The sequence below is a fragment of the Eurytemora carolleeae genome, unplaced genomic scaffold, assembly GCF_000591075.1.
Source record: "Eurytemora carolleeae unplaced genomic scaffold, Eaff_2.0 scaffold918, whole genome shotgun sequence".
NCBI lineage: Eukaryota > Metazoa > Arthropoda > Copepoda > Calanoida > Temoridae > Eurytemora > Eurytemora carolleeae.
The window spans coordinates 140,081-152,867 of record NW_019397000.1 but is presented as its reverse complement, the minus strand read 5'-3'; the positions used below and the strand labels follow the sequence as shown (position 1 = coordinate 152,867).

The 12,787-nt window shown below is 33.2% G+C and overlaps 2 protein-coding genes across 2 annotated transcripts; both read right to left on the bottom strand.

Moving 5' to 3' along the window:
* Window positions 1-533: 533 nt before the first annotated feature.
* On the bottom strand, window positions 534-3,338 carry LOC111710940 (protein PFC0760c). The gene is made up of 4 exons (XM_023485147.1): window positions 3,268-3,338; window positions 2,203-2,943; window positions 1,813-1,893; window positions 534-655 (listed from the first exon to the last, which is right to left on the bottom strand). The coding sequence occupies exons 1-4, from the start codon at window positions 3,299-3,301 to the stop codon at window positions 549-551; spliced, it is 963 nt and encodes a 320-aa protein (XP_023340915.1). The 5' UTR covers window positions 3,302-3,338; the 3' UTR covers window positions 534-548.
* Window positions 3,339-3,607: 269 nt separating this feature from the next.
* LOC111710935 (uncharacterized) lies at window positions 3,608-11,099 on the bottom strand. Its single transcript, XM_023485143.1, has 11 exons — window positions 9,478-11,099; window positions 8,493-8,594; window positions 7,760-7,838; window positions 7,603-7,694; window positions 7,302-7,368; window positions 6,991-7,074; window positions 6,217-6,277; window positions 5,158-5,251; window positions 4,609-4,691; window positions 4,348-4,421; window positions 3,608-3,669 (listed from the first exon to the last, which is right to left on the bottom strand). The coding sequence occupies exons 1-11, from the start codon at window positions 11,056-11,058 to the stop codon at window positions 3,608-3,610; spliced, it is 2,379 nt and encodes a 792-aa protein (XP_023340911.1). The 5' UTR covers window positions 11,059-11,099.
* Between the last annotated feature and the right edge of the window lie 1,688 nt (window positions 11,100-12,787).

Below are 12,787 nucleotides of genomic sequence, written 5' to 3'. Positions count from 1 at the left end.
CATTCAAAAGTTTGCTTTTATTGAACTTTGCATTATTTTAATCCTAAAAAAAAACCGTTTTAGCACGCTTGTTTATGATGGATTTCTTTTCATATATTTCTGTTAGGGTCGAAATTTCAAATCAAATCAAATCAAATCAAATCAAATCAAATCAAATCAAATCAAATCAAATCAAATCAAATCAAATCAAATCAAATCAAATCAAATCAAATCACAAGTTGCAGGGATGGCCTAAGACTCTAAGACTCCAGAGGCCGTTCCTTCCATAAACTACATTGGTCGACAACTTGACGTTTCCTATATTGGTCGTCAAATGTACGGAGAAATATCTATCTATCAGATAAGAATTTAGAATGAGACATCTAGCGGCCAACATATCGTCCCCCAAAGTACGTGAACTACACGATCATTTTCTATGAAGAGAACGGGCTCTTTAGTGGGTCGGAGTTTCAAGTCCGCAAATGTTTGGAATTAACAGTTTTGAATTTATTTTTTATTTTTTCACATTAGGCCAAATGTTGATCCTGAGAGAAAGTAAATGACAAAAATTAACCAAAATAATTAAAAACTAAAATCTTTACCTGAATAATATCATCGTAATCAATATTGTTAAGGGACTCTTCAACTTGCAATGGCTGACTGATGGATCTTTTCCCTAAAAATAAAATAATCATAATTTTTTTTCTTCAAACCATTTGTTTTTACTTAAGTAGAAGATAAAAGTTTATGAGGCTGAATTCCATTAACAGAGGCCGAATTTAAAGAATTCAAGCGCGCGGCTCAAATATGGTTGGTTTCACTTAAAATTGTATTCAATGTTTCAAGATTTAAGCCGGCGCTCAATTGAAACCGGTTTTTGGAGGATTTAAGACGCGGCTCAAATTCATTAAATTCGGACACAGATTGGAATACATGATTCACAACAATCCTCTTTAATACTTAGTCTGATTTAGGAATAATCGGATATTTTAGTTTTTCAAGCTGAAATTTGATTATTTACAATTCAAATGTGGTTTCTTAGATAAGAAAATCGTTAGAATTGTAGAAAAGCAACAGTATCTTCTTTTTTATCTTACGAATATATCCTTTATCTAAAAAATAAAAATAAAAAGAACATCTGTTAAAATTGAGGCACTGACAACAATAACGATTTTTTAATAGACACCCTGTATGAAATGAACACATGAACAATTAAACACATGAGCATATCAATAATTGAACAAATGAGCACATGGAGAATTGAACAAATGGACAATTGAACACATGAACACATGAACACATGGACAATTGAACAAATGAACACATGAACAATTGAACACATGAGCATATAGAGAATTGAACAAATGAACACATGGAGAATTGAAAAAATGAACACATGGACAATGGATGGAACAATTAAACATTTAACCAAGTCAACCAATAAACCATGATAAAATGTTAAGAAATGAACCTAAAATAAAGAAACAAATCTACGAATAAGTCAATATGTAAATAAGTTTACAAATGTACAAATGAATAAATAATTGCTTAGGATCCGGATCTATTAAATTATGCGGATCCACGGCAAGGAACAAAATATCAACCAAAAACTGTAAAAAGAAATTTTCTGCTTTAAAACCCAAGACTTATCTTAAAAAAAGAGTTTATTAAAATTTCTTTATCGCTTAATCGTTAATTATGTATGAGCGTAAAAAAAATCTGTAAATCTCAAAGAAATGTTCATGACCTGGATACATTTTATTCAGGCAGGGGTGATCAAGGATCTGGATCCGTATCAAAATGAAATTAAGCACCCTGTAATAAATGTCTTACCTTTGGTTTGGTTTAAAAACTTATCCTTCTTGTGTTCTATAATTTCAGGATTTTCTATCTCGGCATATGACACACATACACCTTAATCAAATAGATCAATTCAATAATTCGATTTATTGAATGATAATTGATTTGTAAATCAAACAATAAAATAGTTTGAGATTGTCCTCGTTGTATTATATAGATACAACAGTACACTTCAAACATTTGTCTCATCAAAAACGTGGAGGATGCCGCCGTTTTTCTAGCTTATAAGGTCTTTAATTCGCATGATTTCCCTCCATTGGAAATAATCAATTATCAAGGAGAAATCATGGATATCTCATCCATTCTTTTAGACAATTTATAAAGTTATTGATGAAATTTTATTTTCTTATTTTAAGGTTTTACCTCTGTTTCTATTGCTTTTCCTGGGAGAAGTGGCTGATACCTCATTCTCAGAAAAGATATTCCTTTCCTCAAGTTTCTCTTCGGAAATGTTTATCTTCTGTTCTAGTTCCAGATCAGGATCAAGTTCAAGCGGATCTAATTCCGGTTCAGGATTATCATTGTGTACTTCAAACATCTCACCGACATTGTTGTCTTCTATCTGATCATTTTCAGAGATAATTTTCACAGAATTATCATCTTCAGGTTCAGGAGTATCATCTTCTTCATTCACAGTGGAGTCAAACATTTCTACGTCATCTTTGTCATCCTCAGGTTCAGGGGTATCAGGTCGGATAGGATCATCATCTCCTTCAGATACATAAGAGTCAAACATCTCCACGTCGTTGGTTTCTTCCCGATCATCATCAAGATTCCCAGAAGAGACATCTTCACTTATATTTACAACTTCTTCGGTAATCTTGGATCTTCCAAGAGGTGTTTCACAGATTCTTGAATCATTTACTAGAGTCTGGGGGGTTATTTCAATATTTAAAGGATCTGTATTATCTTGAGTTGGATTTACAGCATCCGGATTGTCTACGTCCTCTTCTGTTTCTACAGGTTGGATTTGGATCCTTCTGGAAGGAGTAGCTTTAGCAGCAGCTGTGGTTGTTGGAACCCTAGTCCCAGTAGTCGGAGTATGTTCAGAATTAGTTCCATGTTTCTTGGTGAAGAAAGGATGCTCTGGATAGAAGGAAATCCCTAAACAAAATTTCCAGGTAAATCGGGATTTCTCCAAGCTTTAAATTGATAGGTTAGACTCGGTCCAAAATGGGGGATTCTCCCTCCAAATTTTCCCTCCAAATTAAAAAATTATATTGCGTTCTAATTGATCGTAGGAGTTTAACCCTGAACAAAAAACCGAAGACTTCCTTTATTCAAGTTATGATTACGTTGCGTAAATTAAATAAATTTATTAACACTAAAAATATGAAGGAAAAGTATGCAACAAATTCTAAGTATTCCTCTATACCTATACAATCATCCCATTTTAAATCTGGAAAAGTCCATTTCCAAGTTTCATACCTTTTCGGGCTAGAAGTAGAGCAAGATCCCCCATAAAATCCAGACAAAACTGGTTCTACACACAAACAAATTCTTTCTTTGGTTATTATAAACAAATTTGATAAAAACATAACAATTAAGAATTGAAATTTAGAAAGTTTGTAAAGTGAACAAAAAGACAAGAAAGGGGAGGAGGCAGAAAAAAGTCCACAAGCCCATTTAGAAACAAACAGCAACTTGAAAGTATCAATTTTTTAGCTAGAAAAACAAGGATGTTTTTAAATTTTGGTTCAGAAAACAGTTTAAAGGATTATGAATCGGTTAAGCCTCGTTATTAATGGAATGTTAATTGAAGTAACGTCTAACGACCCTTAAACAAAGGGGATGGTGGAGTTGGCACATTTGATGTAGGGGGGGGGGGCCCTNAATCAAATCAAATCAAATCAAATCAAATCAAATCAAATCAAATCAAATCAAATCAAATCAAATCAAATCAAATCAAATCAAATCAAATCAAATCAAATCAAATCAAATCAAATCAAATCAAATCAAATCAAATCAAATCAAATCAAATCAAATCAAATCAAATCAAATCAAATCAAATCAAATCAAATCAAATCAAATCAAATCAAATCAAATCAAATCAAATCAAATCAAATCAAATCAAATCAAATCAAATCAAATCAAATCAAATCAAATCAAATCAAATCAAATCAAATCAAATCCAGATAGGGAAATGCAGAACCCCAAGACTGCCTTCAGGACTGTTTTTATTAATTTTTCAAAATAACTTTTTCTCAAGTTTCTTACATATCAGTCCTATGTCAAAGATACAGGGAAATGCCTTATTGAGAAACATTTTTCCTATTTTAAGAATACCCCCCCCCCTGCAGAGTCGGAGGAAATAAAAGGGTAAATAAATTTTTCGAGGTGGCAAAAATCTTTTTAAGTTAAGATGATATTTTTCACCCCTTTCCCCTCTCTCTTAAATAAATAAAAGTTTTGAAAAACCAAATCCCTAGGATTCTCAGATAGGGAGTAAAAAGATAAAATTAAAGCTAAGTGAAAGGTTAAAAGATGGGAATTGATGCAATTTTTTACATTGGGTGCCTTCCTTATTAAAACATACCTTGAGTTCACTGAGCTTGGACATAAGATCTGACACAATCATGGACCTGCAATTAGTAATTTAAACTGAAGGGACTGGAGTTGTACTTTCAAGCGACTCTTTACTTTTGGGGTGGCATTTCAGATTCACAACGTACTCTAAAAACTTAACTTTGTCTGGTCTAAATTGCATGGGGCATCCATTAAAATTTCAAACTAGGCATTTTCAAAATTGTAAGAAATAATGTAATATACCTGATCCGGTGATAGCTGATCACCATTTCAGGAACTTTTTCACGTATGATGGGCGCGGGACAATTCAGAACAGAACAAAATTCCTGCAAAACGAGAAAAATATTTAGCATTAAGAATCAAATCTAAGAAACTTTAAACGATTTTAATACAGTACAGTAGAGTACATTACAGAATTTAACAGTACAGTAAGCTACTCTACATTACAGTACATTACAGTACATTACAGTACAGTACAGTACAGTACAGTACCGTACGGTACAGTACAGTACAGTACGTTACATTACATTACAGTACGTTACGTTACCTTACGATACGTTACAGTACAGTACGTTACATTACAGTACAGTACAGTAAAGTACAGTACAGTACAGTACGTTACAGTATATTACAGTACGTTACATTACATTACATTACAGTACGTTACATTACATTACATTACAGTACAGTACAATACAGTATATTACAGTACGTTACAGTATATTACAGTACGTTACATTACATTACAGTACAGTACAGTACGTTACATAACATTACAGTACAGTACAGTACCTGGTATTGCTCGTCTCCTAGTTCAGCTACTATGGTCACTGCTAGATCTCCGTCCTTCTCCAATATACTGCTCAAATTTAGAAACAGATCTTTCCTGGATTTTAAAAGAAATCAAAATTTCAGGATTGTTAATTTTCTTGCAAATTCTTTCCTCCCCGATGTTAGGTATGTTTTTGCATGTGTGCTATTGCTTATTTGGTGAATTAAATTTATTGAATCTTTGGATGAAAAGTTTCAAAAAGAATGAAGTCTATCTGATATCCAATTTTTCATGGTTTGTCCTCAGAGTATCAAAAATATTTTTTTTTTGGAGGGGGAGGGGGTCAATTCTTAAAAATCATATTCCTTTATCTTTACATAAAAAGTTTGTTTGCAAGTCAAGTCCAATCATAACTCATAAACCCCTTGACCGATTTGCCCCAAACTTTGATTGGAGAACTCGATAGAACCACAGGAAAGTTCTTTGTTTGGATAACAAAATATAATTTTAGCTTGTCAACTTTTATAGAGAAAACAGGCAAATCTGGGTTCCCAAGCTAGTATGAAATAAAACAAAGCCTTTTAAAAAAATCTTTGGGCCGACAATTTTAAATGACAATACATTTGGTGTGGGGTGTTGGCAGATATGTATATTCTTACCCCCGTCCCCCTCCCTAAAGGGAGAGGAGGGGAAACATGGGGGGGAGGAAGAAACCACAGTTTGACTAAACAGGGAAGAAAGATAAAAATAAAATTCCATGAAAATGAATAAAAAAAGAGAGTAAGAAGAAAAAAATGTTATTTCCGAAAAAGAGAGAGAAATAGAAGAAAATTTAGTTCAGTTTGAACTTTCTTCCCTAAAATTAGCCTACAAAATCAAAAGAGAGGAAAGAGAATTTAATTTTATTTAAATTTTCTTGGACCCTAAAGAATTTGTTCATTTAGATTGAATTCTCTTCCCCAAAAATGTTCCCAGAAATTTAGAATAGAGAAGGTAATAGTGTCCAGAAAGAAAACAAAAAAGTTATAAAAAGTAGAGTAAGATGAGTTAAGAAGAGGTTGATAAGGAACAGAAAATACCTGAGCCCAATATTTGAAAGAGGAGACAAGGATTCCAGGCCTGCTGGAGGTCCATCAAAATCTAAAGTATTCTTCAAATAAAAACAGGTTTTCACAGACATTGAAACAATTTTTCTCATGAAAGGAACTGATAACGTCATTTCAAGTGACCCCCCATTATTAGAGGTTCACAACAATACCCTTGGTCAAGAATGCATGAGAAAATTAATTATTTTCGATAATAGGTTCTTTTTAAAGTGACTTGAGCATTTTTGCTTCAGAAACAATGGAGGAAATGTTCAGAATTTATCAACCTTCAAGCTAGACAATGGAATGGAAGTTCAATTTCTGCTTCAGTCCAATCAATCCAATCCACCAACATAAATGAAGAAGATATTTTAAAAATCAAAGATAAGATATTTTCATAGGAAATTACTGGTTTTGAGCAGTGAAACGCAAGAAAATGCCCGAGGTTTATATAAGGTGTACGCAGAAATTAAAATTTTTAGAGATACTTCTTTTATCGATTAAAAATCGGGTAGTTTTTTACTTTTCTAATAAGGAACGGTAGGCTAAAATGCAACAAAAAAGGCTCATTTTCTAAAGGGCCGTTCCGAAGTGTTTTAATAATATATGCTACGATTTTTCGTACATCCTTAAATGTGATTTTTCTATATTATATTATATTATCATTGATTTATCCGACAAAAAATTGGGCCCGATCGGTTCATCCGTTTGAACGTTTATCAAATACAAAACAACAACAGTAGACAAATGGTAGATTATTTTTTTTACCTAAACAGTTAATGATTGAGAAGTAGAGTTGAAGATGCGGTAAACTCAGGGAATCAAAATATTTAATCTTTTTCACAGCGTCATCTAGAATATATTTTTGAATTGAAATTTTTAATATATATATATATAATCTATTTATCTCTATTTGGTCCCAAAATGTGCAAGCATATAATAATTTACTACGATACAAAAGGGTCGTTCTAAAACAAAGAGGACCATAAGAGAAAATTCTTAAGTTTCGAACAAGAACAAAAATGCTTCCCTTTCCGTGGTATATTAAAGATGTAAAAAAACAAGATAATTTTTTTTACCTAAATCGATTTTGAGAAACTTCCCAATGCCGTTCAGTCTCTCCTCGTAAACTGGAGTATTCTTCACCTGTACAAATCATTAGTAGAGGATAACTGTACAGTGAACACAACGTAGTAGAAGATAGCGATAAACAAGTCAGAACTTTGAATCCACAATGTTCAATTTAAAGTACGAACTAACCAATAAACAAAGCAATAAACCAACCAACGAAGCAACCAACGAGGTAACCAATAAACAAAGCAATAAACCAACCAATCAACCAACCAACGAAATAACCAACGAAATAACCAACGAAATAACCAATGAATCAACCAACGAAGCAACCAACGCAACCAACGAAGCAACCAATGAATCAACCAACGACTTATCCAATAACTCAACTGCAGAAATGTCTGAACAGTGAAAATCTGTAATGCATTTATCCATCAAATATAATCCAAAATATTTCTAAAATAACCTGGCTTTAAAGAAACAGTCGTAGAAGTTGCACTTTTGATTATTCTAGTGGCCTTAGGATGTTTATTTTCCACGGGAACCTGACATAAAAATAAGTACTAATTAACTTTTATAGGGGATTATGGTTTTTTTCTTTTATTAAACATCACTGTTTCTAAACTTTAGAAAAAAATTTAGCTTCTTGAAAAAAAACGTTATTAAGATCGAATTTAATCTGAGATTTTTATTAACTTCTACAAGGGATTATGAGTTTATTTCTTTAATTAATAACCACTGTTTCAAAACTTTAGAAAAAAATTTAGCTTCTTAAAAAAAACGTTATTAAGATCTAATTTAATCTGAGATTATCATCTAAATATGAATCATCACCTAATTTTAGATGTTTCCGGTGTGTTTATTTTTATGAAAAATCATTACCCCCCCTCTCTCTTTTTGTGAATCATTGTTTTCCTCTCAGAAGTTAATCAAAAAATGTTAGAGGGGTTTTATTAACTGAATTGGGAAAATAATAATTTTTTTTGGATAAAAGAACGTGCTTATCGAGGTCTAGTTTTAAATCCCCCCCTTTATCATAAAAAATTCGTAAAATGATATACCCCTGAGATATTGAGAATCTACTAAAATTATAATTATCTGTTAAGAAAATAATTTTCAACTTAACTAATACAGAAAGGGAACCATGGGTCTAACAAGTTTTTATATTTTTAAAATTTTTAAATAATCTTAATTATTACCTTAATTGTTGTGTACATTTTCTTTTTTTCTGTTGGTTGAACGATGATTGTTCTAATAGGGGGTTTAGTTTTCTCACTGACAATTATCCTTCTGGGGGTTTCCTAGAACATGGAAAAGATAAGTTAAGTGTTGAAGTGCTAGAATCCACATCAAATTCAGGTAAGCACTGAGCTGAAAACTTTAGATGAGATCCTGAATCCCTATTACTTAATCTGAGTATCCTATGGACACACTTTTGGTTTTCTTCTTAAACCGTTCTTTCTTGAATATAAAAGAGAAAAATCAAAACCCGGTTTTTCTAAATTAGAGAGTACCTTCCGCTTCTACACATAATCTTAAATGGCGCGCAAAATTTCAAACTTATCGGCTTCATATACGCGATTGTGATTGGTTGAATTTTATACACTTTTCAGGATACAAGTACAAGATTAGGTTAGTCTCGATATTAAGAAAAAGAGAGGATCCACTAAAAATTTGAGAAATTATTGATAATTTTTTCGGGATCAAGTAATTTGACTGTGCACTGCAAAAAAACCCATCACCCACTTAACATAGCGTGCAGGCAGGCCAAATTTATTCCAAAAAGTTGAGAATAGTTTGGATTTAAACTGAAATGTTGCAAGCCGGAATGCTAGCTCATTTAGTTCTCAAAAGACGGCTTGTAAATTAAATAAATTAAAAAATTAAATCTAGAAAATACTAAATTGATATTAAATACTAAAACGACTTAAATCTTAAGAACTGAATTAATTTTTCTTTCGGAGCTGGGAACTTTTGTGTTAGACAATCAAAATCCCCTTGGATTCCGATATTCACTGTGTGCTAATTTGAGAATCTTTATCTTTATTTATTTATTACTCCGCTGATCAAAGCTCTCTTCAACCCCTGACTGGGTACGATTACAATGCAGGATATGAATAAAGATTGAATATCAACAATAAAAGAGTTCCCAGCACTGAAACCATTTCGATTCAGAAAAGTTACCTTCGTCACCGGAGGGATGATAATCCTCTGTATTGGCATCCTAGTTTTATCATCAGTTGTACTTAATCTTCTGATGTCACGTGAGTTAGATTTATTTTTGGTGTCACGTGATGAGTCCTCCTTGTAACGTGATTGAGATATCTCCTTTTCCTTATAGTTAACTTTCTTGACAACACGTCCTCCTCTGGTCGTTTTAATTTCAAAGTCCGGATTATCATTATCCTCTTCTTCAGGTTCTTCATTGTAGTCAGGATCTCTTACATCATCATCTAGAAGATCGTCTATGTTAATGGGATCTTTCTCCCGGGGTTCAAGCACATGAGCATTAGATGTACCCTCCATTTCTTCAGCAACTTGCTCGCTCACTAGGTCATAATCATCATTTTCTGAAATTTTGAAGTCTTCGGATTCTTTCTCTTCAGTCGTATCTGGTAAGTCATCCTTTTCCAAACCTTTATCTTCTTCTTCTTCTTCTTCTTCTTCTTCGTCGCTGCTAGGTTCGTAATGATAAACTACTTCCGATTTCAAGCTGTTTTCTTCGTGTTCTGAACTCATTGTCCGATCTTTGTTATATTCATCGTTAGCAGCTACTAGACTTTCATCTTTGTTTGTATCCATTCTAATATCTTTCTTTATGTCAAACTGACCACAGGCATTACCGGATAGGTTGGGTGATAAAGGTTGATATCCTGGTGATATGATTGATGAAGGTTGATCAATCGATAGTACCCGAGTATTGGGCGGATTGATCAAATGTGGTTGATCAACTGGGAAATTGATCAACTGTGACTGTGAATGATGATCAGCAGAATAGGGTTGTGGGATCAATTGAGGATTTATCAAATGCGACTGACTAACTTGAGTATTGATTGATTGTTTTTGATTTCTCTGGGAACAATTCGGTGCTTCAACAACTTGGGGTTGATAACCTTGCGGGTTGACCCCTTGTGCTTTGTACAACGATGAGTTGACCCCTTCGGACTTATAAATCGGTGAATCAGTCACTTGGGGATGATAAACTTGCGGATTAATCGACTGGGATGGATAATTTGTTGAATTTACCACTAGAGGCTGATACACTTGCGGATTAATCACTTGAGGTTGATATGCCTGCGGATTAATCACTTGGGGCTGATAGTCTTGCGGATTAATCACTTGGTGTTGATATACTTGCGGATTAATCACTTGGTGTTGATATACTTGCGGATTTGTCAAGTGGGGCTGATAGGCTTGTGGAATAATCTCTTGGGGCCGATAGACTTGCGGATTAATCACTTGAGGCCGATAGAGTTGGGGATTTGTCACTTGAGGCTGATAAATTTGCGGATTGATTACTTGAGATGATTGAATCGAAGAAAACACCACTGAAGGTTGATGTATTTGAGGCCCACGGGGATAAATTTGAGGTTGAGAAACCTGCGAATTAATCAACTGTAGTCGATTTCCAGCTGAATGATTGAACTGTGGTTGGTCAAATAGCAGAGAAGAACTACAGATGGGAAGACTGTAGATTATCAAATTGTCAGCAAATATATTTTCTCCTCTTGAATTACATCGTGCAACAGCATGACAGCTTTCCATTGGAAATCATGCTCGCTAAATATCTGAAAACAAACCGGATGAGAGAAGTATGTTTTGAATGAATATAATTACTTTTTTAAACATTCAATGCAGAGGATGCATCTAGAGATTTTGCAGCTAATTCTTATTCTTAACAACTTTTATCAGTATCAAAAAACATGGGTCTGTACATTTATTATTGTAGTATTTATTTAGGGTTAGGTTAGGTTAAGACACTTTCTGGGCCGAGCGCTGTGGCTAGGGGGCAGAGTGCCGGGGCTAGGATCCGGTATTAGCACAACTTATGAACGCGTAGGGTAGATGATCCTACCAACCAGGATTAGTTAAGAGTGCTATTAAGGGACTCTTGACCCGGCCTCTCATCTCATTGGATGAATCGACGCAGCATTTGGCGCAATTTCATCCAAAAAAAAGACGACCCTTATGAAACATTTTTTTACTATTTTTTTAAAGATTTTAAATGGTTTACTTTCTTACGAAAATTCCAATTAATTTTTTAACAATTGTAAAAAAATAATTTTCTTTAACATTTTTATGATAAAAAATTTGTTTTTCTCAAAAAAATAATTGTCGTCTTGAGCGCCAAAATGAATTAAAAACTTGATTAACGCGGCATTCGTTTAGTTCTTGCGCATTTACAATTTCTTTCTAAACTTTATCCGCATAGTTGAAAGCGGTAATTTCCTAGTATACGATCAAAGATAATATATATATAGATATGCAGGCAGGTATAAATTTAGAGGTCTTGAGAAAATGTGCAAACAGCACCATCTCTGTCGTACGCATGGTTACAATGATACTTTTAAAAGTTTTGTCTTGTGAAGTCTGTATTAGATATCAATGTTTATGATTTTGAAAACTGATTATTTTCAATTATGGTTTCCCCATAAAAGTGGCTTGTGCATTTCTACTGAGAAAACTGTTTAAGCTAGATTCTGATAATGTATCCAGTATTTCTCGAGCATGAAATGCGCAATTCACTTTTATTGAGAAACCACAACAAAAATCAGTTTCCAAAAGCAAAAGCATGGATATCTTATTTACACTTGATCAGACAAAGCTTTAATGAGTATTGTGAACCGGACATGCCATTAGAAATACAATGTAAACAAATTTTTCAATTTTCAGGAACAGTTTGTAATAAAAGTTAACTATATCTTTTAGGTTGAAATAAAGGGAACACCCCTCCCAGCTTTCAAGCATCTGCTTAAATATATTTATACAGGTTATTTTTATTTTAACCTAAGGTACTACATACACTAAAGGGTTACCCACAAAGGATTAGACTTAGGAGACGACTGTACGACATTTATACTGTATTTTCCTTACATTTGCAGGGTGGCCAAAATGTACAGATTTTTTAAAATTTTTACCAAAAAATTGTACGGAATGCATGGATAATGTATTAAATTGTATAGATTTTTTCTAGATGTTTACCCGGAAAACGTTATTTTTTTGTCGATTTTGACTCATCAAAAGCTAATTTTTTCATGAAAATTTTCTATAAACAAAAGTCTTGTCAAAATGAAGTTTAACTTATTATCTTCATTCCAAATTATATGAGGTTGATTTAGTTGATTTAGTCATGTCAGTACTTGATTTGGTTAGTTGTTTGGATGTCCCTGAAATTCTGATTTGATTTGATTTGATTTGATTTGATTTGATTTGAGTACATACTACATATTTACCTCAAATCAGAAAATAAGCCATTTAAAGACAATATCCAAGA